This window comes from Meleagris gallopavo, chromosome 29, assembly GCF_905368555.1.
Source record: "Meleagris gallopavo chromosome 29, MGAL_WU_HG_1.1, whole genome shotgun sequence".
Lineage (NCBI taxonomy): Eukaryota > Metazoa > Chordata > Aves > Galliformes > Phasianidae > Meleagris > Meleagris gallopavo.
The window spans coordinates 4833897-4860577 of record NC_139432.1 but is presented as its reverse complement, the minus strand read 5'-3'; the positions used below and the strand labels follow the sequence as shown (position 1 = coordinate 4860577).

General features: G+C 47.3%; 3 protein-coding genes across 6 annotated transcripts in view; 2 read left to right on the top strand and 1 right to left on the bottom strand.

Annotated features, from left to right (window-relative positions):
- Positions 1 to 16548, top strand: part of ACLY (ATP citrate lyase) — a 23285-nt gene extending 6737 nt beyond the window's left edge. For 2 of the 4 annotated variants that reach the window (XM_085211043.1, XM_085211042.1), the window contains exons 4-29: positions 315 to 377; positions 1000 to 1190; positions 1892 to 1971; positions 2458 to 2588; positions 3464 to 3582; positions 4011 to 4147; positions 4565 to 4626; positions 4783 to 4900; positions 5054 to 5208; positions 5615 to 5705; positions 6816 to 6845; positions 8498 to 8639; positions 10452 to 10620; positions 11052 to 11156; positions 11407 to 11603; positions 11772 to 11853; positions 12159 to 12269; positions 12622 to 12749; positions 12908 to 13001; positions 13239 to 13393; positions 13649 to 13799; positions 14352 to 14495; positions 14725 to 14838; positions 15277 to 15359; positions 15478 to 15554; positions 15751 to 16548. In XM_085211043.1, coding sequence (XP_085067169.1) covers positions 315 to 377; positions 1000 to 1190; positions 1892 to 1971; positions 2458 to 2588; positions 3464 to 3582; positions 4011 to 4147; positions 4565 to 4626; positions 4783 to 4900; positions 5054 to 5208; positions 5615 to 5705; positions 6816 to 6845; positions 8498 to 8639; positions 10452 to 10620; positions 11052 to 11156; positions 11407 to 11603; positions 11772 to 11853; positions 12159 to 12269; positions 12622 to 12749; positions 12908 to 13001; positions 13239 to 13393; positions 13649 to 13799; positions 14352 to 14495; positions 14725 to 14838; positions 15277 to 15359; positions 15478 to 15554; positions 15751 to 15845 — 3024 coding nt within the window. In that variant the 3' untranslated portion in view covers positions 15846 to 16548. Of the gene's footprint in view, positions 1 to 314; positions 378 to 999; positions 1191 to 1891; positions 1972 to 2457; positions 2593 to 3463; positions 3583 to 4010; positions 4148 to 4564; positions 4627 to 4782; positions 4901 to 5053; positions 5209 to 5614; positions 5706 to 6815; positions 6846 to 8497; positions 8640 to 10451; positions 10621 to 11051; positions 11157 to 11406; positions 11604 to 11771; positions 11854 to 12158; positions 12270 to 12621; positions 12750 to 12907; positions 13002 to 13238; positions 13394 to 13648; positions 13800 to 14351; positions 14496 to 14724; positions 14839 to 15276; positions 15360 to 15477; positions 15555 to 15750 lie in introns of all 4 variants that reach the window. The other 2 variants (XM_085211044.1, XM_085211045.1) reach the window with 2 other exon arrangements.
- KLHL10 (kelch like family member 10) lies at positions 16058 to 26681 on the bottom strand. Its single transcript, XM_003213116.5, has 5 exons — positions 26491 to 26681; positions 25807 to 26296; positions 24697 to 25314; positions 23989 to 24138; positions 16058 to 23443 (listed from the first exon to the last, which is right to left on the bottom strand). Exons 1-5 carry the CDS (start codon positions 26673 to 26675, stop codon positions 23135 to 23137), a joined length of 1752 nt encoding a protein of 583 aa, XP_003213164.2. The 5' UTR covers positions 26676 to 26681; the 3' UTR covers positions 16058 to 23134.
- KLHL11 (kelch like family member 11) lies at positions 16864 to 22849 on the top strand. The gene is made up of 2 exons (XM_010724727.3): positions 16864 to 17396; positions 17478 to 22849. The coding sequence occupies exons 1-2, from the start codon at positions 16915 to 16917 to the stop codon at positions 19072 to 19074; spliced, it is 2079 nt and encodes a 692-aa protein (XP_010723029.3). The 5' UTR covers positions 16864 to 16914; the 3' UTR covers positions 19075 to 22849.

Sequence of the window (26681 nt, the reverse complement as noted above, 5' to 3'; positions counted from 1 at the left end):
TGAAATAGCACACAATGCAACAATCTCATCTAAAGGGAAGGCTGTGACCAATGATGTTGGTTCCTGAAGCAGTGGTACCTACCACAGCCATGTCCCTTGTGCCGGGACACTTCGGGTTGGGATGGCAGGAAAGCATCTCTGCAGGTTCCTGAGACCTTGCTATGGGGAAGAGCGTTTCCCCTGGTGGTGGAAAGGTGTTTGGGAGGAATTGGTTAATTTAGGGTAGTGTTAATTCTTTAAGCTTGCCTTATGGTCTCATAAATGTGGGTATTGGACAAGTATTTATTGGTGTCTACCTCGTTTTCTGCCTACAGATTGCTAATGCAAAGGGAATCCTGAAGAATTTTCTGATTGAACCCTTCGTCCCCCACAGACAGGTTGGCTAACCAATTAAAGCTTTAAAAGCACCTCTCAATCTTTTCTGGCTGGTGTGTGGCTCAGGTGGTTTGATACAGTAGCAAAAGCAGGAGCTTGGGAGTGGGTTATTAAGCTGACAGTGATGCATGTTGTCAGAGCTGCATGCTGGCACAGCTTTAGTCCCTGCAAAGAGTCATTAATAATCATGGCTGCTCTTACTCCACTGGGAGGAGGTTACAAATCACAGCAGAGGGACCCATTTGGAAAGCAGAAGGCAGATCCTTGAATCTCCCTTCTCACTTTGTGTGGGATGTCTCAATTTGTGCTGGTGAAATCTTTGTTCTGTGCCATGGTTTTGGGAAGGGTATAATTACCTTAGTTGCAGGTGCTTTCACTGCACCAGGAAAGGATCTTGATGTGTACATCAGTTGTGTGAGATAGGAACCTTTTTTCTCCAGAAATAGAAAATGTTGTCCCTGGATGAAGCTTCCTGGGAGGTGTCTGGGCAGTGCTGGTGCTCCTTGCAAAGCGTAGCATTCCAAGTGTGCTCAGTTTCCTTTCCTGGTGCTGATAGGAGCACCTCTTTGTCAAGGTGTTTGCTGGGTGTGACTGCTAATGGCTGTGCCTGGGTCTGTGGTGCAGGAGGAAGAGTTCTATGTCTGCATTTATGCTGCCCGCGAGGGAGACTGTGTCCTCTTCTACCACGAGGGAGGTGTGGATGTGGGAGATGTTGATGCCAAAGCTCAGAAGCTGCTTGTGGCAGTGGATGAAAAGCTTAATGAGTCAGATGTGAAGAAGCACCTCCTGCAGCACGCACCAGCAGATAAAAAGGAGTAAGTATGGATCAGATGCCCACTTCCCGTGCCTGCTCTGGGCACAGCCAGCCACCCAGAAGCTCATCTTCATTTTAGTGCACTGTCCGTTCACAGAGCTACCTCCTAAAACTTGCTCTCCTGCCCTTCTTGCAGCTCTCAGGAATCTTCTGTGCATTCTAATCTGAAGTTCTTTGACCTTAGCTGAGCCTCTTGAGACACTGAGAGGGAGTGTTCCTGGTGCTCTCAGCCCTCGTTTGACAGGAGCACTTCTAAATCTACTGAAGTTTTGACCTCTGAGGAGGTGGAGATGCACACTGAATTTTGATCTTTGTGCCTGTATAGAAACCTGTCGCTCATATAGTTTATTGCAGTCTATTCCCCATCTCAGCCAAGGAGTCTTAGTTCTGACGAGGATGCGTATCTGTCAGTAAGGGACAAGGATGCACTTCTGTCTCAGGAGGATTAAACAGACTGAGCATCTACATGACAGCTGCTCACAAATGTGTTCTCAGCGGAGTTTGGTGGAGTGTAATGAGGATGAGTCATCAAGGTCTGTCTTTCCTTGAGTCATCATCCAGGCTTCTTCCAGAGAAGATGAATGAGAATGAAATAAATTGGTACAAAGTAGATTTGAGGCTAATACAAATAAGGCACAGCAGGCTGTACTTTATATTTGGCTGCCTTAATGAGTTCAATTAATTTTTTTTTTTTTTTTGCAGCATCTTGGCTAGCTTCATCTGTGGCCTGTTCAATCTTTATGAAGATCTGTATTTCACGTACCTCGAGATCAATCCATTAGGTAACCAGAGCTTTTGGGAGCCTACATGTAGGAGCTGCTATTATCTGTATTAAAATATCGAAATGTGTAGATCAGCCTTCTCCATTGTGTGTAGCTCATGACAGTGGCATATGCAAAACAGGTACAGAAGTGGTTGTGACTTGTCTTGGAGCTATGGATTGAATGAATGTGAAATGTAAAGAGCTTGGAGGCAGTGTTCTGTTATCTAATCTCCTAGTCCAAACAATACCTTGAAGGGGTTGGGAAGTAGAAGTGAAGCACGTGAGATCTGCTCAGTATAAAACAGCACCTGAACGAGATCACTATGATCACAGGTTCATTATTAAGGGTTTTCTGAATAGATTTAAATGATTGATGTGGAGAAAGGAGATCAAAGGGGGCCTATTTATTTTTCTTAGTGATATCTGGTGTTAGATCTTATGAGCAAATTGGTGACGTGTCCCTCTGTACAAGACACAGCTAATCCTGATTTATTTTTCCCTGAAGTCGTGACTAAGGATGGTGTCTACATCCTTGATTTGGCTGCAAAGATTGATGCAACTGCTGACTACATCTGCAAAGTGAAATGGGGGGATGTGGAGTTTCCCCCTCCCTTTGGCAGGGAAGCCTACCCTGAGGCAAGTAACAACCTGCTCTGGCCAAAATTCCTCTCTTGTGGACTACAAGATTAATTCTTCATTGCTTGTGTGTCTGTAGCAGTGAACTTCCCTCTCATGCAGGGTTTTGCTGCTATGTTTGAAGTGCCTTAGTCTTCCCTCTCAGAATTGCCAGGCTTTGTACTGCCAGTTGCAGTAGCTTCATACGTAGCTTCTCACCAGCTTTAGTTGGAACTAAAGCTCTCTTCTTAATTGTTCTGTTACTTATTTTGGGTTTTGCTACTCCTCAAAATGATTTTCCTGATTCTTTTTTTTTTCCATTTCATTAATTATAATTATGCATCAGTTGGAAAAGGTTTTTGTAACATGGCCAAGAAATCCATTTAGCTATTTCTCTCTATGTAGCTTGCTGGATGCCAACACTTAACTCATTTTGCACTTAAATGTATTAGTTCAGTTTTTGTCTCTCTGAATCATCCCTCTGCGAGTCACTGTGAAGGTTACTATCTCAGTGTCTTTGAGAGTCTTAATGAACTCCCAATAAAGTGCTTCACAACAGGCAAGCACCCTGTGATGCAGGAATACCACACTGAGCCAAATTACAGCTCTCTTGGTGATTACATTCTGCAGCACAGCCAGAGAGAAGGTTGCCTTGGGTGTGTAGGGTTTGTTTTTTTTTTTTTTATACTTCCCCCAGTCTCAGTCTGCAGACAAGGTCAGAGCAGATGATGTGTTTGCAGTCCTATTCTTCAGCCTTAGCAAAAAGATGTGACAGCTCTGCATGCCTGGAAGTTGGACCCGGCACCACTAGCACTGTGGTTTGAAAAAGAGCATGCAGGTATTAGCCAAAGAAAGCCAGAAAGACGTTTCAATAATGTATGTTGGTGTGTCTGCAGGAAGCCTACATTGCTGATCTGGATGCAAAGAGCGGAGCCAGCTTGAAACTTACAATTCTCAACCCTAAAGGCAGAATCTGGACCATGGTGGCTGGTGGTGGTGCCTCTGTGGTTTACAGGTATTGTACCCAGGGTTGGGGTGCAGGGGGTGTTGCAATGGAAATGAGCCTCTGGAGAGGGGACTGTTGGCCATGCTGTGACTGCTTGGGTCCTACTTGGAATGAAGATGCTGTGCAGGTTTCTTCCTAGGATGTGGAATGCAGTGTCAGTTAGAAGTGATAATTTGACTCTGAGAGGTTGAATTAAGCTTCTCTTCCACCTGGAAAAGAGACTGGCTGAAAGCTCTTAATGTTCGTGTGGTTGCTGTGGTGGTTCCCATCACACGTGGGATGCACAACAAGGCTAATCATGACTGGCACCAAGAGAACAGCTTTGTTCTCAGTGGAAATGTGACCTCCCGAAGTCGTGCTTTCACAGGAATTTGGGATGTTTTGTAGTGACACAAAAATTATAACTAATCTCTTCAATTATTTCTTTTCTTTAATAGTGACACTATTTGTGACCTGGGGGGTGTGAATGAACTGGCTAACTATGGCGAATATTCAGGAGCCCCAAGTGAGCAGCAGACCTATGACTATGCTAAGACTATTCTCTCCCTCATGACTCGAGAGAAACACCCTGAAGGTAAGAGCTGGAATTGGGACTGTAATTCACTAGCCAGGATGTACAGCTCAAAGTATGTAGGGGAAAAACTAAACAAATCTGGACTGTTGCTTTGCTTAGAGCTACCCGGAGTCTTAACATACTTCTGCCTTCTGAGTCAAATAGCAATGGATTTCTGTTAGCTCTTGCTTCAGGGGTGCAGTTTGTATTTTTCCACATACCAAAGAGCACAAATGTGGTTGAAGAGATTCTTATCAGAGAGTTTCTTGCCTGATGCAAAATTCATCTTCCAGGCTCTGTTAAACACAACCTACTGCAAACTGTTAATTAGTCTGAGCCACAGCATTGTTTCTCTCTGTCCTACACTACTTCATGGTCTTACAGTAGGTACACTGTGTTCTTAATGCTGTTTTATTTATGCTTGTTTTTTTCTCTTAGGTAAAATCCTGATCATTGGAGGCAGCATTGCTAACTTCACTAACGTAGCAGCCACTTTTAAGGTGAGTGACTATTTGGAGGTGTTGGCAGCCCCAAACCATTCTGCCCAGGTCATGTTGTGCCAATTCTGACTGTGCATCCCTTGTAGTTCTTGAGATGATGGAGGACAGTGTTAATGCGAGGCTACCCAGCTCACCTGTTCTTTGTTTCTTTCTCAGGGCATTGTTAGAGCAATTAAGGACTACCAAGGCCCTCTGAAGGAGCACGAGGTGAGGATCTTTGTGCGGAGAGGAGGCCCAAACTACCAGGAAGGATTGCGTGTCATGGGAGAAGTTGGTGAGGACCATCCATTTCCTTCAGTGTTGTTCTCATCTCTTGTTTTTTCCACCTGCTTTGTCTGGAGCCTTTTTGAGGTTAAATACTTTGCTCCGGCAGATGCTGGTTCCTTTTCCTCTGCCTAAAGCTGACTGTTCTTGTATGCATGTGCAGGGAAGACCACTGGGATCCCCATCCATGTCTTTGGCACAGAGACTCACATGACTGCGATTGTGGGGATGGCTCTTGGCCATCGACCCATCCCCAACCAGCCACCCACTGCAGCCCACACTGCCAACTTCCTCCTCAATGCCAGCGGCAGCCCATCGGTGAGCTCCTCCACCTCCTTTGTGAAAGGGAATGCTTGCGAGGAGCCTCCTGGAAGCAGCTTCCTCTGTTTGAATGGGTCAGAAATAGATTTTAGCCACTGTCAGTTTGTGCAGTTAAAAGCTTGAGGGCAAACTAGTGACTGCTTGCATGCTTTTCCAAGAAGGGCCCTCTGATATTCACTTCACTTATGCAGAAAATGTGATCCTTCAACAACGAGAGTGTGACTCCTCTACCTACTGGGAACTTGGTCATTTAGGGGTATTCCCTCTTGTCTCAAAATTGTCTTTCTTTGGAGGGAAGCGTAGTGACATAGTGACCATCTCCTTTTAAAAGCCCCCAAAATTGGTATTGGGAAGCCTTATCTGGTATGTTGTCCTTCACTGACTTGGCTACTGAATCTTTCAGACTCCAGCACCAAGCAGAACAGCTTCTTTCTCTGAGTCCAAACCTGATGATATTGCTCCAGCCAAGAAGGCAAAGCCAACAGCACCTCTTGGTAAGTCCAGAAGTGGTTGCTAGCAGTTCTGTTTCACTCCAAAAGAGCGTGGACTTGACTAAAGTCTTTTTCTGGATGCAAACAAAAGTAATGTTGCAGTGTTTGTCTGCCTTTTTAAGTGCTTTTAGGATGTCGCCCCTTGCTGTGCAATTAGCTCAAACACAAGGTGAGTCAAAGCTACCTTGATCTGTGGTGATTTTGTTTGTTTGTTTTTGTTTTTTTTTTTCAAGCAATCACCACCACTTCAGAGCTGTAGCTTTACCATGTTCCCTCACATGAGGCCAGCAGGTAGCAGCGTAGCATCTCTGCTGTGGCTGCTGAACTGAGGTCTGCTTTCCATTTAGGTGTCTGTGTGGGGTGTGAACTTGGAACGCTGTTGGAACAGTGTGGGTATGCAGAAAGTCCTTGGTACATGTTGCAGCTTTCAGGATGAGCCGTTTCCAAACGACACTGAAAACCATGTCAGTTCAGTAGGAGCTGTGATGCAGTAATGAAACGTTTAGGATCTGAGGTTCCTCTGTGTATGTGTGGTGGTGGGATTTCTTTTGCTTTTTTTTTTTGGTTAGTTTTTGGTCTTAAGTTTGTAGGAGGCTGCTTTGGCACGGTGACATGCTTGAGCTTTGGGGGCCTTCTGGTTGTATTTGTTGGAAGCCTTTCTGGGTAAGAGCAAACTGCATTGGAGGGTAGGGACAGAATATGGAGCTGTTCTGCTGTTCCCCTGAGTGTGAGGAGATAGAGATCCTGCTGGCAGCAGGACAGTGTGATGGCAGTGGGCTTCATGGGCTTCAGATCTGAAACACAACACCCAAATAGAAATACTGCTCTCTTAATCACGGCGTGCAGAACTTTTGCATAAACAGTGCTTTGAAAATGTGAGTTGTGGAGCTTGCAGTGTGGAGAATACAGCATTTGGGGAGAAGGTACAGTGGAAAGTGCTTCAGTCTGCTTGTGGGATTTTTGTGTGCGTTTTTTAACGAAAGCAAAACCCAAAAGCTCTGAGAGCTGTGGGGAGGAGGGAAGCTGCTCTGAGCACTGTGCCACACGTGGCCTTGTGGGGTGACGGCAGCCTACTGTGTCATGTTGTTGCATGAGTGATTCTCTCTTCAACAGATTCAGTCCCAGCTCCAAGACCTGGTACAGGTAGGACATGTGTGACTACCTGAGTGTGTCTGGCCTTGCTGGCAGCTGACTTCTCAGTTTTTGTTGCTGTTTTTTCTCTCCAAAATTTTGCAGTGTTGTCTAGTCCTTCCCTTCCCTCCTGCCAGCAGATGTAGCTAGCACAATCTGTCGGTTGTTTTTGAAGTGCAGATCACAGATTCCTTTGCACAAAAAATGTGTTTCCTCCTGGGGATGGAGGGACAAGTTTCAAAGTTGCTTCTCTTCACCTTCCCTCTGCTCCCATAACCACTGAGATAAACAGCCCTGCATACTGTGAAAAGCAGCCTTCACTTCCAGCACAGACCCGCTAAATAATAACTAATACTTCATCCTAAAGGGGAACGTAATGGAGTGGATGTCCTGCTTATGAGCCTTGAAGGGCACAAGAAGGTTAATGAATGAAGTCGGTGTTCTTGTTGCCTTGTTGAACCAACAAGACATTAAAGCTTGCGCCCAGTGAAATTCCAGGAGCCTTAAGCAGTAGCTCAGTGCTGGATGAGAACAAGCTTCTGAAGCAAAGTGAAGGTTCCAGTTATTTTCCCTACCATAAGAGTGGAGACAGGCAGAATGAGACTCTCATTCTTTGTATAATTTGGACAGACAGTATCACCTCTTGCATCCTGTGTTTTCCTGTTGATACTGATATTATTCCTTGTAGGCACCGGCAAGATGATAAATTGGAAAGGTTTTTGTGGGTTTCCTGGGCACAAGTTGCACAGCAGTGCATCTTTACTATGAACGTGTTGTGTTGGAGAAAATAGTGACTGATGTATTGCTAATGCTGGGAGAATATGATCTTATTTATTCCCTGTGCTGAATACCTTTCGAAGCCTAAAAGAAATCAGCTGTAGACTGGCTGAGGTCAGCAGGTGGATCAGCTCAGAGTTGGTTTTAAAATGATCTCTGTATGGAGTCCAAGGGAGGAACTCAACATCTTGCTGTGACAAGTGGTGTAAATGTACTTAAATAACTCATCTTCACTAGCTGAATTGTTGCTTTTCCTGTGACTCTGTCCCTCAAAGCCAAAGTTTTGGGCTAAAAATAAATTTTCAGAGCCATCAGCTTTGTGTTGGATCCTGATATCAGAAACCAAAAGCTGAGTAATGTAGTGAACCTTTGCTCTGTCTCTTTCATTTTCTGCGTTTTGCTTTTTGTTTCCTACCACCATACTGGTATGGCACCCTGACAAATGCAGGAAGCAAACCTCCCGTGGTTCTTGCAGATTGAAGGCCATATGCAATAAAAGTTCCCTTCCTCTTCAGCTTTGCAGATTAAATCCATCTGGGAGGGATGCGAGGAGGAGGCGTTTCTTACTTCACATTTCTCCTGTCTTACACCAGCTCCCAGCCTGTGATTCTGCACTTGTCCATTTTGTGAAACCCAAAACTTGGCTGCTGTGTTCAGAATCCTGGGAAGAGGAGAATGTTGCTGCTTCTTCAGCTTCTTCCTTAATTTGGGCAGTGTGGCTACTACATCCTGTAGCTCAGCTGTTGGAACTAGTTCGGGGGGAGGAGGGAGTATGCTTATCTGGGAGGCTTTCAGCAAACATTTAGCAAAGTTTCAGCTTTTGTCTTGCACAGATATACATTTGGGGTGTGTTGTTTTATTTTTTTTTCCCCACTCTTTCTGAGCAGGTAAAGCTACGACCCTGTTCAGCCGTCACACCAAAGCTATCATCTGGGGAATGCAGACACGAGCTGTGCAGGGAATGCTGGACTTTGATTATATCTGCTCCCGGGATGAACCTTCTGTAGCTGCCATGGTTTATCCATTCACGTAAGTAGCCTGTGTTACCAATGTTTTTCTAACTGCATCCCTCAGATACTTCTTAGCTTTCTCCTCCTCCAGCCTCTGTTCTTTAGTGTAGTTCTGTCCTAGTTCTCACTGCTGCTTTTACACTTTCTCCTGTGCTCCCTTTCATCGGGTTGGCTTTGCAGACTGCTTCCTGCTTCCCTCAGTCACTGATTTCAGGCTGCTCTGAGTTAAGCTGTACAGCTAACATGGAGCTGTTTCAGGTCCCACATTGTGCTCTTTCCAAGGGTGTCCAAGTTCTGTTCCTCCATTCCAAAGTGAAGAAGGTATTGCTAGTTAGACTTCCTTGTAGCAGCTGACTAGCTTAGCAGAGGCACTAAAGACACATTTGGGCTCTTCTTCTGATTCACTGTTTGCTGCCTACTTGTCTGACACCTTGATTTGTACCTGTTGCAGTTGGTGGTTTTTTACCTCCAAATATTAGCCGGAGTCAGAGCAGCTTTGCTAATCAGGCTAAGACAATCTGTCAGGTAGTCACACCAAATTAAATAAATCCTGGTTCTGACTCTCTCCTCTATTAGTTGCAGTTTCTTAGCAGGCAGGAAGTGTGTGGGTCCTTCAAGAGAACTCCATCACACTGAGGTATTTACCCTCTTTGGCCTCATTCCCTCAGCTAATGGGTTTAGAAGTTAGTTTCAGATTGACCTCAGGAGGACCCTCCACGGCTGCTGAGGTGATGCATAAGCTGTTCCATTGTGCCTCGTGTGAGGGGTGGGAAGGTCTTCCTGTTGAACAGAGCAAGTGCTGAACAGAAAAGGAGCAACTGACTTAGCCTGCTGTTGAGACAGATGAGAGCATGGAAGGGGAAGAGGCTTGTTTTAATTTCTGTGGTGTTTACAGACCTCCAGGATAGCAGATACCTAATCAACCTCCATCCTGCAGAGTACTGCCTCTCTCGTCCATTGTGCTGTTGGTCTGCAGCTCTGATGATAATTGCAGCTCTGAAATACCTTCTCAACAAGTGCAAACCTCAGGGTGCTGAAACGAACTGCAGGCGTAGCTACTTCTGTAGATGAGTAGCAGCCCCTTGCAGTGTTGCAGTCACTTAATGAGAAGAAAGTCATAGGGATAAAAAGTTTAAGGCTATCTATTAATCAACTGTTTCTGCTTGACCTTCTGGAGCAAGCCAAGCTGGCAAAACCTGAAATGTTCTGTTGCAAATGTAACAGTGTGGAAATGGCCAGTATCTCTGGACTGCTAAATGGCTGAGTAGAGACTTCAAGGAGTACCAGGTAGTCCACCACATGCAGCAGACAACACGTAGAAACTTTCCTAGATGCCTCTCCTCCAGACGTAGAGAGCAGGGTGGGGAGTCCCACTGCAGTGGAACTGAGTGGCCCTTACGTTGCTATCCTGGCTATTGGCCGCAGATACTGGTTTCCTGCCTTCCCCTAATCCAGTATTTGTTCCAGTCCAGTAAGGCAGCTTTGCATGCATCTCATTCATTACTCTTTCTGTGCCTCATTCTGTCTTCCAGCTTGGAGTAGAATTAAGGCTCTGGTAACTTCACTGTGGGAGAGCTTATTCATCTTGCTGGATGCCTCTGTCCCCATTAGCTCGTCTCCTTCCATACGCTGCTCTGTTCTATACTCTGAAGAACCTTCTGCTGTTAGTATGGTCCCTCCCCACACACACTCACTTGCTAGTGAGTGTCTCACAGTCAGTCTTGGTGTCTGAGAACTGGGGTTTGTAAACTCCTCTCTATCTGCATGCGTTGTATCCCTTGTTTTTCCAGAAGCCTTAAAAGTCAGGGCTTTTTCATCTTCCCCTTCATAGTGGTGACCACAGGCAGAAGTTCTACTGGGGTCACAAAGAAATCTTGATCCCAGTCTACAAGAACATGTCTGATGCCATGAGGAAACACCCAGAGGTGGATGTTCTCATCAACTTTGCATCTCTACGCTCTGCTTATGACAGCACTGTTGAAACGATGAATTATCCACAGGTGAGTGAGGGATCCAGAAGAAACTCAAACAGGACCATTTAAAGATTGTACTGGTGCTTCTGGAACAGGGTACCGGTGTTTCTTAAACCATGATGATATAAGCAAATCAACTTGGTCTCCCAACTTCCAAATAAATACCTCAGTTTGAACTCCTTGTGAATTCCTGAGGAGGATACTGGAGTTGTGGAGCAAATCCTAATGCTTGCAGGTTACAGGAAAACTCAGCACCTCTGTCTGAGAGTGACTAGTTTTGTTTGAAATACAGTGCTGCTCCCTGATGTGCAAGGGGAAGAAAATCGTCTAAGCCATGCATTGAGACTGCTGAGGGCTCATGGATCATGGATCTGTGCACTGAGCTTTTCTGTATGGTAACTGCCCAGCGGCCTGCAGAGTTTGTTTGGGTGCTGATGGCTCTCTTTGTCTTGATGCAGATCCGCACCATTGCCATTATTGCTGAGGGCATTCCAGAGGCACTGACACGAAAGCTGATCAAAGCAGCTGATAAAAAAGGAGTCACAATCATCGGGCCTGCAACTGTAAGAGCTGATGACCTTCCTCCTCTTGTTTATCCTGTCTTAATCTTCACATCATTTTCCCCTGAGGGATGAAGTATATCCTACCATCCAGCTTGTGTGTAGCCATATAAAGCGTGTGTTGACCATTTTAAGGTCGTGTTACCTTCTTCATTGTTTGGATAAACACTGACAGAAGGCCATTTTGCAGAAGTGTTCCTAAGTCTCATGTCTATTTTAAAGGACTTCACATCTTTCTGTGATTTTCTTGTAGGTTGGTGGGATCAAACCAGGTTGCTTCAAAATAGGCAACACAGGAGGCATGCTTGATAATATCTTAGCATCAAAACTGTACCGTCCTGGCAGCGTGGCTTATGTTTCAAGGTCTGGAGGAATGTCTAATGAGCTCAACAACATAATTTCCCGAACCACTGATGGGGTCTATGAAGGGGTGGCCATCGGAGGAGACAGGTAGGAGTCTAACAGAGAAACTGCTTTCTAAGTCAGCGAACAGCAGAAGCTTCTTGAACTGTCGGTGTCAACTGGGAGTGAAGGGCAGGCTGGCTGTTAACTTGCCTTGTTTCATAGATTTTCCTGAAAGAAATGAACTTCTCTCATTCTTCCTTGTTTTTCACCCAGATATCCTGGTTCAACTTTTATGGATCATGTCTTGCGTTATCAGGATACCCCAGGAGTGAAAATGATTGTAGTACTTGGAGAGGTGAGTGGAACCGTTTCTCTGCTATCTGAGAAGGATGCTTCCAGAACTGAGTAGCAGCAGAACTGACCTAGCAGCAAGAATAAACAATAAGTAGCAGCTATAACTAAGTGGCAGCTGTTCATACTGTTATTAGAAATCTGAAGCTTTATTTCCTGCTTCTTTAATCAGAAGAAATCAAATGTATTCAACAGTCTCCCTTTAAAAATAGACTTTATTCTGAGACTGAAGCCATTGTTCAGTGCAAGAAGTATTTCCGTGTGCATCCATGTGCTTTTGAAAGAGCTCAACTCTCTTTCTCCCTGCAGATTGGAGGCACAGAAGAGTACAAGATCTGTAGGGGTATTAAAGAAGGCCGTATCACCAAGCCAGTGGTGTGCTGGTGTATTGGTACTTGTGCCACCATGTTTTCTTCTGAGGTATGTGCAGAAGTGGGGATGTATTTATTTCTGACAGGAGGGGAAAAAAGCCAGCTCCTCCCACCTAAGCCATAGCAGAGAAGCGTGCAGAAGTATCAATAATACAAGCTTCTTGTGCTTATTTAGTTTGCCACTGGAGGATTCCAAAGAATTCAGTGTGTTCATAAATGCAGCCCGAGGATCCTAGAGCAGCCAGCTAGAGGCAGTTGCAGCTAAGAGTTCTGTTAGGCCACATAAGAAGGCAGATCGGGCAGTCGCTGGTATTCCTGCGACCAGTTTCCTGTTCAGATGCGTACTGGCTTACAGGTAAACAACTTGCATTCCTTACTGAAGTCACTTCTGTTGTTTGTAGGTGCAGTTTGGCCATGCAGGGGCTTGTGCAAACCAAGCTTCTGAAACTGCTGTTGCAAAGAATCAAGCCCTGAAAGAAGCTGGTGTGTTTGTTCCCCGGAGTTTTGATGAGCTGGGAGAGGTCATTCAGTAAGTTGCTTGAGCAGGGGATGAAAACTCCTAGGGCGCTTGACTTTAAATGGATAAGAAGTGTAGTCCTGCTTATTCTGGGCTCTCGAGGTCAAGACTAAGACTCTCTCTTTTGCCATTCAAAAGGACTTAAATTAATAAAAGGATTCTCCCCCTAGGTCTGTCTATCAGGATCTTGTTGCAAAAAGAGTGATTGAGCCAGCTGAGGAAGTTCCTCCTCCAACTGTGCCAATGGATTATTCCTGGGCAAGGGTGAGCTATGCTACTTCACTTGGTTCTTGGTTCCGTAGGCACCAGACAAGATGTTTGGTATAATGCTGGGCTCTTAAATGATAATGGGGTTGGCTCGGGCTTTGTGCTGTTGTCAGTGAGCTTGCTTGCTGCACTGGTTCTAGGCTGTGGAACCTGCCCTGAAGGCAAGTTTAAGTCTTTTGCTGCCCCTTGTTTCTGAAGAGGATTCTTTAAGATCCATCTTTATGCTGATTCTAGGAGCTGGGTCTGATCCGCAAGCCGGCTTCCTTTATGACAAGCATCTGTGATGAGAGAGGGCAGGAACTGATTTATGCTGGCATGCCAATCACTGAAGTCTTCAAAGAAGAGATGGGAATTGGAGGAGTTCTGGGCCTGCTCTGGTTTCAAAGGAGGTGAGGCAGCTTTTGTGAAAGCCAGACCCTCTAGATTGAAGTCTTACAGTTTATGGTGTTGTAGTCTAAACATTTCCTGTGGAAAGAGAATAAATTCCATTCATCTCTGAAAAGACAGGTACTGGGATGCACTGATGGCTGCTATGATCCCACTGCTCCCTCTATCTTAAAGTAGATGTTACTGTCCAGTCTAACACAGTGTTTTGTTGTTCTGATCTCTTTACAATAAATGACTTCAGTCTCTCTCTTGCTCAGGTTACCAAAGTATGCCTGCCAGTTCATTGAGATGTGTTTGATGGTAACAGCAGATCATGGGCCTGCTGTGTCTGGAGCCCACAACACTATTGTCTGTGCAAGAGCTGGAAAAGATCTTGTTTCAAGTCTCACTTCAGGCCTTCTTACTATTGTAAGTATTGAAGATTCAATTTTAGCTACTCAGTCCTAGCTTTATTACTAGTAAGCTAGGATTTGGAACAGCTGCAGAGCTATGCACTAGCTCCTGTCAGTTCATTCAGAGTGAATTTCTGCTAAATTCCACACTTACAGCTGATGGAAGTGAAAATCTGCTGGAAGAAGCCTACTGTTCAGCTTCTGTTCTAGGTTTGAAATCTAGTCCATTTTTCTACGAACAGGACTGTCTCGTCTCATGTGTGAGACTCTGTAGAAGCCAAATTGCTGTCAAAATTGTCCCTTTACAGCTGCCTAATCACTCTAGAACTGACAAGTAATGATTCAGATTGTGTCTCCCCTCCTTCTGCCATCTGTAGTGGAGGTGCTGCGGCTGTGCGTTGACACTTCACTGAGTTATGAAACACTTTGTCCCAGGTGCCCAACCTAACTTTAATTTCATAATTGCCACGCTGACAGATGTGGAGGAGGGGGAAGATAATCCTGTGCTTGTTTTGTACCTTTGCTTGTGGAGTTCTTTGCTGTAATTCTCTTTGTGTATTGAACCCAGGGTGACCGGTTTGGTGGAGCGCTGGATGCTGCAGCTAAAGTGTTCAGCAAAGCCTTTGACAGTGGGATTATCCCTATGGAGTTTGTGAATAAGATGAAGAAAGAAGGGAAACTGATCATGGGCATTGGACACAGAGTCAAATCTGTAAGAAAGCTGCATTATTAGTACATAGTGGAGGTGTGTTTTTATTCTTGTGTACGTTCTGGTTTGCTTTATAAAAACGGGGAGGAAATGAAGGCAAGAAAACCAGCAACTCTCAGAGGCAGCGTTTGGCAGAATGCTCAGGACTTCACAAACTCTGAAGCGATAAATAGTAAATCTTACATTAAGCACCTGTGTTAGATGCATTGCTAACTTTGTTTTTGACTTGTAGATAAATAACCCAGACATGAGAGTTCAGATTCTCAAAGACTACGTGAAGCAGCACTTCCCTGCCACTCCGCTGTTGGATTATGCGCTTGAAGTGGAAAAAATTACAACTTCCAAGGTGAAACGTGCTAGAATTTATCTTGTCACAAGCACTTTTTCTTACTGGGGAAGGAGTGACCAGGGTTAATACGATATTTTAATGGCAGAGCTTAATAAATTGTTGAAGTGCAACTACAGTTTAATAAGGCTGAAGACATTTGGACACCAAGAAAACACCGAGCAGACCAAAACCTGTTATCAGAGTTGCCTGGCGTGGTCTGGAAGTGCAGATTCTTGTGGCTAGCACACAAGTGGTGGCAGAGGGGTGAAAATCTGCGTGGGTTAAGTGAAACACACCCGTTTGGGGCTGCTTGGCCATTATTTATATCAAGTACAGTTGCTCACAGTCAAACAGCCTTCTGTATCTCTTGGTGTGCACGTCCACAGCTATGGCAGCATGGAAATTACCAGGTGAACATCACTTGCCATTGTTGACATCTTTGTGTATTTCCTTCAGAAACCAAATCTTATCCTGAATGTAGATGGCTTTATTGGAGTTGCCTTTGTTGATGTACTCAGGAACTGTGGCTCTTTTACACGGTAAGTGTTTCTCTCTTGGACTGTGCTCCTGTAATTAACAACAGGAGCCATACTGCCAGTTTGTGTGGGGCCAGGGTTTCCAAACAGACACCGAGCAGTTGTTTTGTTTTTCTTCCAGGGAAGAAGCTGATGAATATATTGATATAGGAGCTCTTAATGGCATCTTCGTACTAGGCAGGAGCATGGGATTCATTGGTAAGTTTGCTGTGCTTTTGCCACTTCTGTCCTACGGGGACGTGCCCTGTTGCCATGAACAGAAGGCAGATGTGGAGGTGTGGGGTGTCGGTCTGTGAAATATTAGTTGTAGGAGTCCAGAAATCAAAGTTGATTCAAGGCAAAGTAAGACTAGGAGGAGGCTCAGAAACGCTGTAACAAGACTCTTTCCTTTTAGGACACTACCTGGATCAGAAGAGATTGAAGCAAGGTCTGTACCGTCACCCGTGGGACGACATATCCTATGTTCTACCAGAGCACATGACCATGTGATTGTCAGCACTGCCTCAACGCTACGGCGGGAGGTTGGAAGCACGGAGGACAGCCAGAAATGGGACTTTGGTGTATAAAGGCCATTGGTACAGACAAGGAGCTGCCTAGTTAAACTGTGCAAAGCAACTGTTTTGTGAGAATAGAAACTTAATCAAAAACCAAAACTTGTGATGTTCCATGTTACCTGCTGTATTTAATACTGTTTCTCACCGTTTATTTTTTTTTTTTCTACTCTAGTTTTATTTTTGTTTCCAGGGAAGGTTTTCATTGTTCTGGGGGAATTTTGCTCGTGGATCAGATTTGTACTGAGCTTTTCCTGATAGTGGGGGAAGTTCCCATGAGTGCTGATTTGGGGGTTGTTCAGCGTGGGGCTTTGGGGGATGTTTTTCAGTTTGTTTACTGTGTGTTCATCAGTCTAATCGTACCTAATAGTGGGACCACTGCTGATCTATAACCTATGTTACTCAAACTGCAGTGTAGTAATTTAAGATGTAAAGTTGTACCATATACTGCTGTTAAACTGTGAAACCACACGTATTCCAGTGCCTGTATTTATGCAAGCAACTCCTGTACCGCTCAGCCGCTGCGGGGCTCCGTGTCACTGCAGCTGCAAAGCTCAACTCGGTGATAACCTGAGCGATAACTCAGCCTCCTCTCTGTGTGTTGTAACGAGTCTAATAAATGACGCTGCTGCGTGAAAGGAGTCAAACCTCTCCTCCTTGCCTCTCACCGCGGCCCGAGAGCCGAAACGTCACGGAGCGAAAACGAAGACAAGCGGGAAGCGCGGGGTGCGGGGCTCGGCCCGCGTCCCGCCCGTGACAACCGCGTCCGAGCGGCGCCGCGTTCCCTGCGTACGGGGCCGCCTCCCTCGGGCGCGGGGTGCCCGTGTGAGCAGGAGAGGAGCGCCCCGAGCTGCCGCGAGGCGCGGGCGGAGCCGGCCCGCGAGCCGCCGCTCCGTGCGGGCTGCGCCGTCGCCCCGGCCGCGTTCCGCGCTCCCCGAGCGCCGCCGGCCGCCAGGAGGCAGCGCAGCGCAGCTCCGAGCGGCGCAGGCGCGCGGCGGCGGCCCGCCATGTCGGACAAGATGGCGGCGGCCGCGGCCTCCCCTCAGCCGCAACCCGGGCCCGGCCCGCCGGCGGCGGAGGAGGAGGGCGGCGGCCCGCGGGGCGGCGGAGCGGACGGGGAGGCGGAGGCGGAGGAGTTCGGGTGCCCGGCGCACTGCTCCGACCTGGCCTGGCGGCAGAACGAGCAGCGCCGGCACGGCCTGTACTGCGACATCACCCTGGCGTTCGGCGGCGGGCGGCCCGGCGCGGCCCGCGAGTTCCGCGAGTTCCGCGCGCACCGCTCCGTGCTGGCGGCCGCCACCGAGTACTTCGCGCCGCTGCTCTCGGGCGGCTTCGCCGAGTCGCGCTCGGGCCGCGTGGAGCTGCAGAAGTGGAGCTCGGAGGGCGGCCCCGACCCCGACACGGTGGAGGCCGTCATCGGCTTCATGTACACCGGCGCCATCCGCGTCGGCCCCGGCAACGTGCACGAGGTGCTGGAGATGGCCGACAGGTGAGCGGGGCGGGCCGGGCGGGCCGGGCGGGCGGGCGCCGCCTGACGGCCTTCGCGCCGTGTGTGCCGTTCGTCCCGCAGGTTCCTGCTGACCCGGCTGAAGGAGTTCTGCGGGGAGTTCCTCAAGAAGAAGCTGAACCTCTCCAACTGCGTGGCGGTGCACAGCCTGGCGCACATGTACTCGCTGAGCCAGCTGGCGCTGCGGGCGCAGGACATGATCCGCAGGAACTTCCACAGAGTCATCCAGGACGAGGAGTTCTACACGCTGCCCTTCCACCTCATCAGGGACTGGCTGTCCGACTCGGAGATCACGGTGGACTCCGAAGAAGTCCTCTTCGAGACCGTCCTGAAGTGGGTGCAGAGGAATCCCGAGGAAAGGGAGAGGTACTTCGAGGAGCTCTTTAAGCTGCTGAGGCTGTCTCAGATGAAGCCCACGTACCTCACGCGCCACGTCAAATCCGAGAGGCTGGTGTCCAGCAACGAGGCCTGCGTCAGGCTGGTGTCAGACGCCGTGGAGAGTCACGCCCTGAGGTCTGAGAACTTGCAGTCTGGTAACCTGCAGCATTCCGCCTGTCCTGCCGCGTTGCTGCCGCGTTTCGGACAAAACATGGATGTCATTATGGTGATCGGAGGTGTGTCGGAGGGAGGAGATTACCTGAGTGAGTGCGTGGGGTATTTCATCGATGAAGATAGGTGGGTAAACTTGCCGCACATCCATAACCATCTCGATGGGCATGCAGTTGCTGTGACAGAGTCGTATGTTTATGTGGCTGGCTCCATGGAACCGGGATTTGCCAAGACTGTAGAAAGGTATAATCCAAACAGAAATATCTGGGAGCAAGTCTCAAATTTAATAACCAGAAAACACTCATTTGGCCTTACCGAAGTTAAAGGAAACTTGTACAGTATCGGTGGACATGGCAATTTCAGTCCTGGCTTTAAAGATGTAGCTGTTTATAATCCCGAGCAAGACAAATGGCATAACCTGGAGTCAGCACCAAAGATCCTTCGTGACGTCAAAGCTGTTTCTGTAGAAGACCGGTTTGTTTATGTTGCTGCTCGTACCCCGGTTGACAGTGATAGTGAAGATGGATTGAGGGCAGTTATTATCAGATACGATGCTGAAACAAGGCAGTGGCAGGACGTAGAGTCCCTGCCGCTCATTGATAATTACTGCTCTTTTCAGATGTCAGTTGCAAACACAAACTTCTACCATACAGCGTCCTGCTGCCCCAAGAGTTACCCTATAGATAACGAGGAAGCCAAGGTAAAGATCTCTGGCAGGGCCTCAGATGAGATACTTGAAAGTTTACCCCCAGAGGTCCTTAGCATTGAAGGGGCAGCTATTTGTTATTATAAAGACGATGTGTTCATCATTGGGGGGTGGAAGAACAGTGATGATATTGACAAGCAGTACAGGAAGGAGGCCTATCGCTACTGCGCTGAGAGGAAGCGCTGGATGCTTCTGCCTCCCATGCCTCAGCCTCGCTGTAGGGCAACGGCCTGCCATGTCAGAATTCCCTTCAGGTGCTTGCAGGGCACGCAGAGATATCCTATGCCGCAAAACCTGATGTGGCAAAAAGACAGAATAAGACAAATGCAGGAAAGGCAGATGCAGGAAATACACCGACACTCTCTAAGCTTGCGAAGAATGCCGCGCTCGCAGATTGAGTGCTAATTTCTGGGTTCTCCACTCTTGTGAAGGTAGCTTAGGAAGTACTGTGCTAAACCATTTTGCGAGGCACTTTGTGTCTTGATAAGACATCAGGGTGTTGAGAAGGTTTGACATCTAAAAGTGGCATCTTTTATCTACTGAAAGTTACAAAGGTCAGAAATTGAGGATGAATGGGAATTGAGAAACTGTCTGAATCCAACAATGCTACTTAACAGTGCCCAGGAAAAAACTGCTTTTCTGTACCAGACTGTGACACAGATCTTTGTTTTCAAGGATTTCTGTAGAGTTAGTCTCTTACAGTTCTATTTCGAAAATCAGAGATCTCTCTCTAATAATTTAGTGGTTACATTTGTGTGTGCTGAAAGCACCTGCTTTATTTGCACTTAATATGTTGACATTCCTTTGATTCTCCTTCTCAGTGACTAAACTACACGTGTAATTGATGTTAGTGTACTTGGCTTTCTCAAGTTGGAGGCGAGTGCAATAGTTAATAACTACATATGGAAGTGAAAGCACAATCTCTCTTTATAGAGTTACTTCAGGATGTTTCTATGTCTAATGAATATTTCGTATCCGTATGTTGTAGAGAGGCTGTGGAGTGCATTTGTGAATGGTTGATTAGTAGAACATCAGACGCTTGCTAAAGAGAACTTGAGGCAGTGATCTTTTTCAGGTGTATCTGGAGAGGCTTTGAGTTTCCTTGAGAGCTCCAAAGGGGAGACAGCCAGCAGAGCAGCCCTGGACCAAAGTCAGCTGGTCCCTTCTGTCTGTGTGGATTAGTAAGAATGATATTATCCCACAGGAATAGATTGAAGCTCGAGCTACCTGTCAGTCCTTTCTCAAATGCTGAACACATTTAATTGTAGTGAAGGAGTGTTTGGAAGAACCCCCACACGCCTGTTTCCAGCCTGTCTTTGACAATCAGTACCTTTGGCCTTCGGTGTGTTCTCCCACGGGACTCAAAGCTGTGCTGCAGTGCTCCTTAACAAACCAGTGCCTGGTGTTCTCTAAGGGGCACCGTATGACAACATTCAGATCTGAGATGCACCTGGAGATTGTACAGTCTCTAAATATTTTTAGAGACTAACATTTCTGTTGATTAAAACTGCTATGGTGTGGTTTCACATCAGTCAGTGCCCCGCTTGGCTCTGGTTTGTGAAGTGCTGTACCCCAAGAAACAGACGGTCGAATCGTTCCTTCGGATATCACTGCCTCTGTTATCTGTCCTGCCGAGCACCTCCCTGATCTGAGGAGCTCCAGGACAGCTGTTACTACTGGTGCAGTGCATCCCTCCTGCCTCCTTTTCTTCCTCGTCCTTCCCTTTGTGTCAGTGTTCCAGGTTTTCACGTGTGACCCAACTCAGGATATTAGGGGAGGCAGGGAGGTGTCAGCAGGGCGCTGCAAAGTTTGAGTTGACAGACGGTGGTAGAGGAGCTGCGTGCTGTCGTTGGTTCTGTGATAATTCTCTGGTGCTTTTGACGTGGGCAACTCCTTTGAAAAAGGTCTTCTGAACAGTTTTTTGTTTTGTTGTGTTTCTTTCTGTTTGTGTTTTGTTGTTTAGCTTTCTGAACTGATACTTCTCATTTTCCAATTCAGCAGGCAACCTAGATCATATCTGAGACACTGGTGAGGGTAAGTCTTTCAGTCGCATAACGTGTAAAGGTTTCTGTGGTGTGTAATATCCTTAATGCTCCACTTGGACATCAGTAACAGTCCTTTTGTCATGGGAGAATAACCCAGCCTTGTAAAAATTATCTTGAAAATCTAACAGTTCGTTTCAAATTACTTCTCAGAAGTAACCATCCTGTGTTTGATTTGCCTGCTAGATTGCTGTGCATTGGCAGATTAAATTGTACAGTGCTGGTTTAATGCAAGAGAGGAAATGGTTAAACTTATTGAGGCTTAAGGCTGATGTTCAGTAACGACCATTGCCAAATCAGCTCCTGCAGGCCCTTAAGGGAGGGGTCAACCCGTGGAGTTTGGCCCGTGAGCTCTGGCAGGTTTGGCTGGAGTAGGTTAAGAATTACTGCCCCCGTAGGAGGGTTTGTGAGCAGACTGCAAATGCCTCACAGCTTTAATGCTGGAATTATGATTTAATTGAAATGGGAGCTGAATTTAAGGCACTTTGCACAGAAGCAATGAGAACAGTTTACGTATTCCCTCCCTGCTGACTTTACTGCAGGGGGATGATGAGTAAAGGACGCCACCTGGTCAGCCCACCGCAGCTCCACTGAAGCCCTTAGGCACTCTGTCAACAAATCTGGGACAATTTATGGGAGAAAGTACTGAAATTGTGATTCGGTTGGAATATAAACTAAACAGTGTGATGCAGCATGCAGCTAAGTTTGATGCAGGAAGAAATTTCTTGCAGTCTTTTTCTAAGCAAAACCGATATCTACACTCACCAGGACTTCAGTCTGACATACAAGCTGTCTTGTTTCCTGAAGACATTCCACTCAAAGGCATCAGAACAACTAAATAACGTGTGAGTGCCAGCCATGGTTTTGTATGTGATGCACTCTGCTTCTGTGTTCTGTCTGCATGGGGAGTGATGGCACTGCGGACAGCACTGGTTTGCTTTAACTTACACAAGGCCAACGCTATGGAATTTTTAGGTGGTTGGATTTTTATAGCCCTGACTTCAAGTGGACCAACTGCATTACACGGTTTTTAACTGACAAGTCTAACTATCTGTTGCCTCACCTGTAGGTGTTGAGAAGAATTGAATCTGGCTGTAATTCCGATCACTAACCTGTGACTGTGTAACAAACGCATTCTGGCCCCTGACTGCTGTAGGTCGCTGAGTACTTGTTTTAAAAAATCCCGTAAGCAACAGCTTGGGAATCCTTCTGTGTGCGTGTAGTGGGTAGTTAAATGTCAGTAAGATTCTAGTGTGTGTGAAGCACTGCAAGGCTGATTTCTGTCCTTGCAAAGGAACATCAGACGGTACTTTTCCTCCCTAAGACAATCATAGCTTATTGAACACATGCCACAAAATGCATGTTCCACATCTGTCTGCTCCAGCTGTTAGTGAAGTAGGACACGTGCTGCCTAGCACTGCGTGCTCCCTGCAGTCATTTCTAGGTAGGTGCCATAAATGTACATATGTTTTATAGGGACTTGGATATCCTGTTACTATGCTAGTTTTGTATATATTTTTAATAAGATTTCCTCACACATAGTAGGGTGTTACTCCAGAAATAGAGAAAACATGCCAAATTTCCAGCATGCTTTATAAAAAATAATCCTAGGTTGGTCACTGTTAACAAAGTGGGTCACAAAGAGTAGCAACTTCTTAGGTTATTTTTATCACAGCATTGTAATCCTGCGTTGTAACACTCATTGGGCTCAAACTGTTGGATGGCCTGGATCTATTTTCAGCTATGCCCAAATTATTTTCGAATATAAATGGTATCTCTGATTTGACAGTCTTAAGTGGAAGTCTGATAAAACAGGTGCTTCTGAGGATCTCATCCTATGACTAATATGAATGTAAAGTGTGGAGCTAATTAGATGTTCCAAGACCATTAATGGTAAGCTACTCCTCGTAGGTCCATGTCACTGTGGTTCACGGCAGCTGTACTCCTCAGTGTTATGTAGACTCCAAGAGAATGCTTGGGCAAGCAGCACTCCTGTACTTAACTTCCAGTAAGGTAAAGTAGTATCTGTGTAGGCCGTTGGAAACACTCCCACTGTACTGTTCTTCACGTACAATACATTGTACCAGAGTTTATGTAAGAAGTGAACTAACAAAAATAAACCTTTTATTTCTCTAGCATTCTGTTGTGCATCGTACCCTGTTACTGGCTTTGAGTTGTTAAACGAGGAGTAGCCAATACCTCTAAATCACATTTGGGTCTTTTTTGTGTGTGTGTGTGCCATGGAATGAAAGTTTCAGTTACTAATTATTCTTTTAGTGAGAGTCAATTCTGTTTTCTTTTAGATTAAGCGAATGCATTCTTTTGCTGCTTAGAAGGCTTTATTAGCTAACTGGAGCTGTTAATGCAGGCTGGGGACTCGGTGAAGAAGTGCTTCTGGCCTCCCTTGCTGTGAGGGCTCCACACTAATCTCTTCTGGCAGCGTAATCCCCCACGTTGCACAGCCCTGGCACCACACAGCAGCTCAGAGCGCTGCGATAGATGCTCATGTCCTGAGCATCAAACCACTCGTCAGCTTTTTCGTCATAGCACTCAACGTTGAAAGTCGTGGCGTATCCATTAAAGCCACCGACCACAAACAAGAGATCGTCCACCACTTCAATGCCAAAGTTACTGCGAGGGTTGAACATGGTGGGGACAACGCGCCACGTGTTGGCAGCGGGGCTGTAGGCTTCCGCAGTCCGGAGCCGGTTGACTCCATCAAATCCTCCTACCTGTGAATGTCAAAGGTACAGCGCTGAAAGAGGCCTTTCCCACCTGCTGAGGCAGCTGAATCGTGCTGTGCACGTGTAAGATTTTAACTTGCCCTGCTTTGCTGATGTTAGTTGCAGCGCTGCTGAGAGCACACAGCCTCAAAATGCAATGCTTCCTTATTGCAGACTGCTCCCTTGTTCGTTCTGAGCATCCAAAAGTGTTTTTGTCAGATTTTACATTTACACTGAACTTAAATGCAGTGTGTGGATAAGCAGGACCAAGCAGCACTGTGCTGCTAAAAGCTTTTATCATTTCTTTGCTGCAACTCTTTACGTGTGGTGTACTTATTCTTACATAATGAAAAGTGAGGGTGACACTGTATTCTACAGGGGATTTCGGCCATTCCTGCCTTCAACTTTCTCCCCTAAATCTCACTTAGAAGTGAATGGCCAGTGCAAAAATTAGTCTAGGAAATGCAGATTAACAGAACTTCATTGCATTAGACAAACAAACACAGTAGCAGCAGTGTGGGTTCGTTACGGCCGAGTTGCCACTTGGACCTTACCGCATAGACTTGGTTTCCATATGCAATCACACCTACTCCACTTCTTCTGCTTCTCATTGGGGATATCAAGGTCCACTGATCTGTTCCAGCATCGTACACTTCAGCTGTGGACAGGCATTCGTTTCCATTGAACCCACCACATATGTACACCTGTTCACAGGAGGGAAACAACAGGGTGGCTGTGTTGGTGGGAGAACGTGCTGAGGGTAAAATGGCCTGGCTGGAGCGGTTTTCTTCTTTAAGGGGATAGTCCTATCGTCCTGGGTTGAAAGTGAAGGGATTTTGACCCTTCGTTTCCTGAACTGCATGAAGCACACCGGCACGGTATTCATCGTGTCCAGCAGGAAGGTGGCTGTTGGTGGCAAGAGGTTCTAAAAGAGTTCTACTGCTCCCGTCTGCACTTCTGCTGTGCCAGTAAGTCTCACCTCTTAGCTTTCTATCTGTACTCCAGGATCTGGTGAGTAAGGCTTACACAAACCTTCTTCCTCTTTTTGAAAAGACTGATGGAAAGGAGCACTTGTGCTCCCACAGCTCCTCTTTCCTATCTAGATGACGAGCCCTGGGCGGAAGCTGTGTTTATCCGGGACAGCGCTCAGTGGGAGGCTGAGCTCCGTGCAACTGCCCCAACGTGCCCTGTGACGTTCGTTCCCTGCCCTGCACACCGAGCTTCAACCTTAACTGCAGCCGCAAATCTCCCAGGCCTTTTACCTTATCATACAGCGTGGTTGCACCGGCATCACTCCTCTGCTCGTGCATGGGAGCAATCAGCGTCCACTGGTTCGTCTCCGGCTCGTAGCGCTCGGCTGTGTTGAGCCGCGTGTAGCCATCGAACCCCCCCATGGCGTAGATGAAGTTGTTGAGAACAGTGACGCTGACGTAGCAGCGCCGCGAGTGCATGGGAGCGACCTGCTGCCACGTCTTCTTCACCGGGTCGAACCGCTTGACGCTGTTGAAGTAATCCACGCTGTCAAATCCTCCGATAACGTAGACAAAGCCTTTCAGGAAGGCAGTACCATGGTAGGCACGGGGGCTCTCCTCATGGCACGTAACGTTCACCCACTTGTCCGCACGGGTGTCGTACGTCTCGATGGCGTTGGTCGGGCTGCCCCCGCTCCAGCCCCCGATAGCAAACAGGATGGAGTAGGGCAGGCGGGGCCGGGCCAGGGGACTGACACAGTCGTGGAGAAACGCGTTGTTCGTGCTGAGGTTGTACATGGCCGTCAGAGTGCTGATGATGATGGGTTTGCACTCATTGTTGTCCTTCACGTAATCGTGTGTTTTGACTTTGTTCATGAAGTGGTCTGCCTCCATCAGTGCCAGCCGGACCTGGAATGTAAAAGGTTATTGTTGGTGCTTTGTATCTTGTTATCTTTTGCGGACAGGTCTGACGCTGGATGGCTTGGATTTTGGGCGAGAGTATTCTCTAAGGCTTATGGGAGAAGTGGAGAATTAAGGGCGTAGTTTTTCACTGCCCCATAAAAAGGCTGCAGGTGTCAGAGCAGCCCGATGCAGGGAGACCTGCCCAGCCGTGGCACAGCACTCAGCCCGAAGCTGTTTGCACAGCACAGCTGGTGAGCCCGACACGCACCAGCTTTGTGTGCACAGAGATAAGGCACCCCACGTGATGCTGGGCTCTTCCTTACACCCAGGGACGATTAAACATAAGCTCTAAGTGTGAAGAAACAATGCACTTAAACTGCATGCCCTGAGAGCAGCTCACGGCAGCACGGACACGCTGTGAGCAGTGCCACGAGGCAGCGGTGCTGAGGACGGAGCAGCGGCTGAGCTGTGCGGAGCTCCTGGAGCCCACGGACCGACCTTGCTGAGCAGGATGGGGATGTGCTGCTTCCTTTGCCAGGGATCGTGGGTGATCCATTTCAGGATGGCGTCGAACACCACTTCCTCCTGCTTCACGTTGAGCTCGTCTTTCTCAATTATGTCCGTCAGCTCGTCAATGGAGAGGTCTAGGAACTCCGTGGACACCTTGATCAGCTCCTCGAAGTTGTGGAGGATGAACATGTAGGCTGTCTGCCGCAGGCCGGGGCAGTGGTAATGGTTTGTGAGCCGGCAGATGCCGATACAGTTTTCCAAGCACAGCTGAGATTTCAGGAACTCGCAGCACAGCCTGATGATGCCCATGATGTTGAACTGATCCGCCGTGCCCAGCAAACTTTCAACATTTTCAGCAGTGATCGATACTGTCCTGGTGTAGGCATACTCGATAACGAGCTTCATCATCTCGGGCGAAACGCCGGGGATTTTGTACACCACCTTCTCCATGTTGTTCCAGCCACTGGTAAACAAAGCCCTGACCAAAAAAAGAAAAAAAAAAGAAGGCAAAGCAATGCTGGAGGAAGAAATGGCTTTTCTGTGTTAAATCCCCACCCTGCCATGCCATACACCTTCCTCCCTGCACCACGCTCGGTAGCACCGGAGGCACCACAGGACGACCGGGCAATGTCGCCTGCCCCATTCCCACCACAGAGCATCCCAAGCACCGACCTGAAGTAATGACTGCAGCTGCAGAGGATGTTCTTGTGCGCGTTGAACTGACAGCCGTTCACGTCGATGATCACATCGCAGAGCTTCCCCTCCAGGCGGAGCTCATTGAACACCTCGCAGGCCATCGCGCTCATCTTCCTCTCCATCAGTGAGGCGGAGCCGCTGTGCGCCGCGCTGCCGTCCATGTCGGA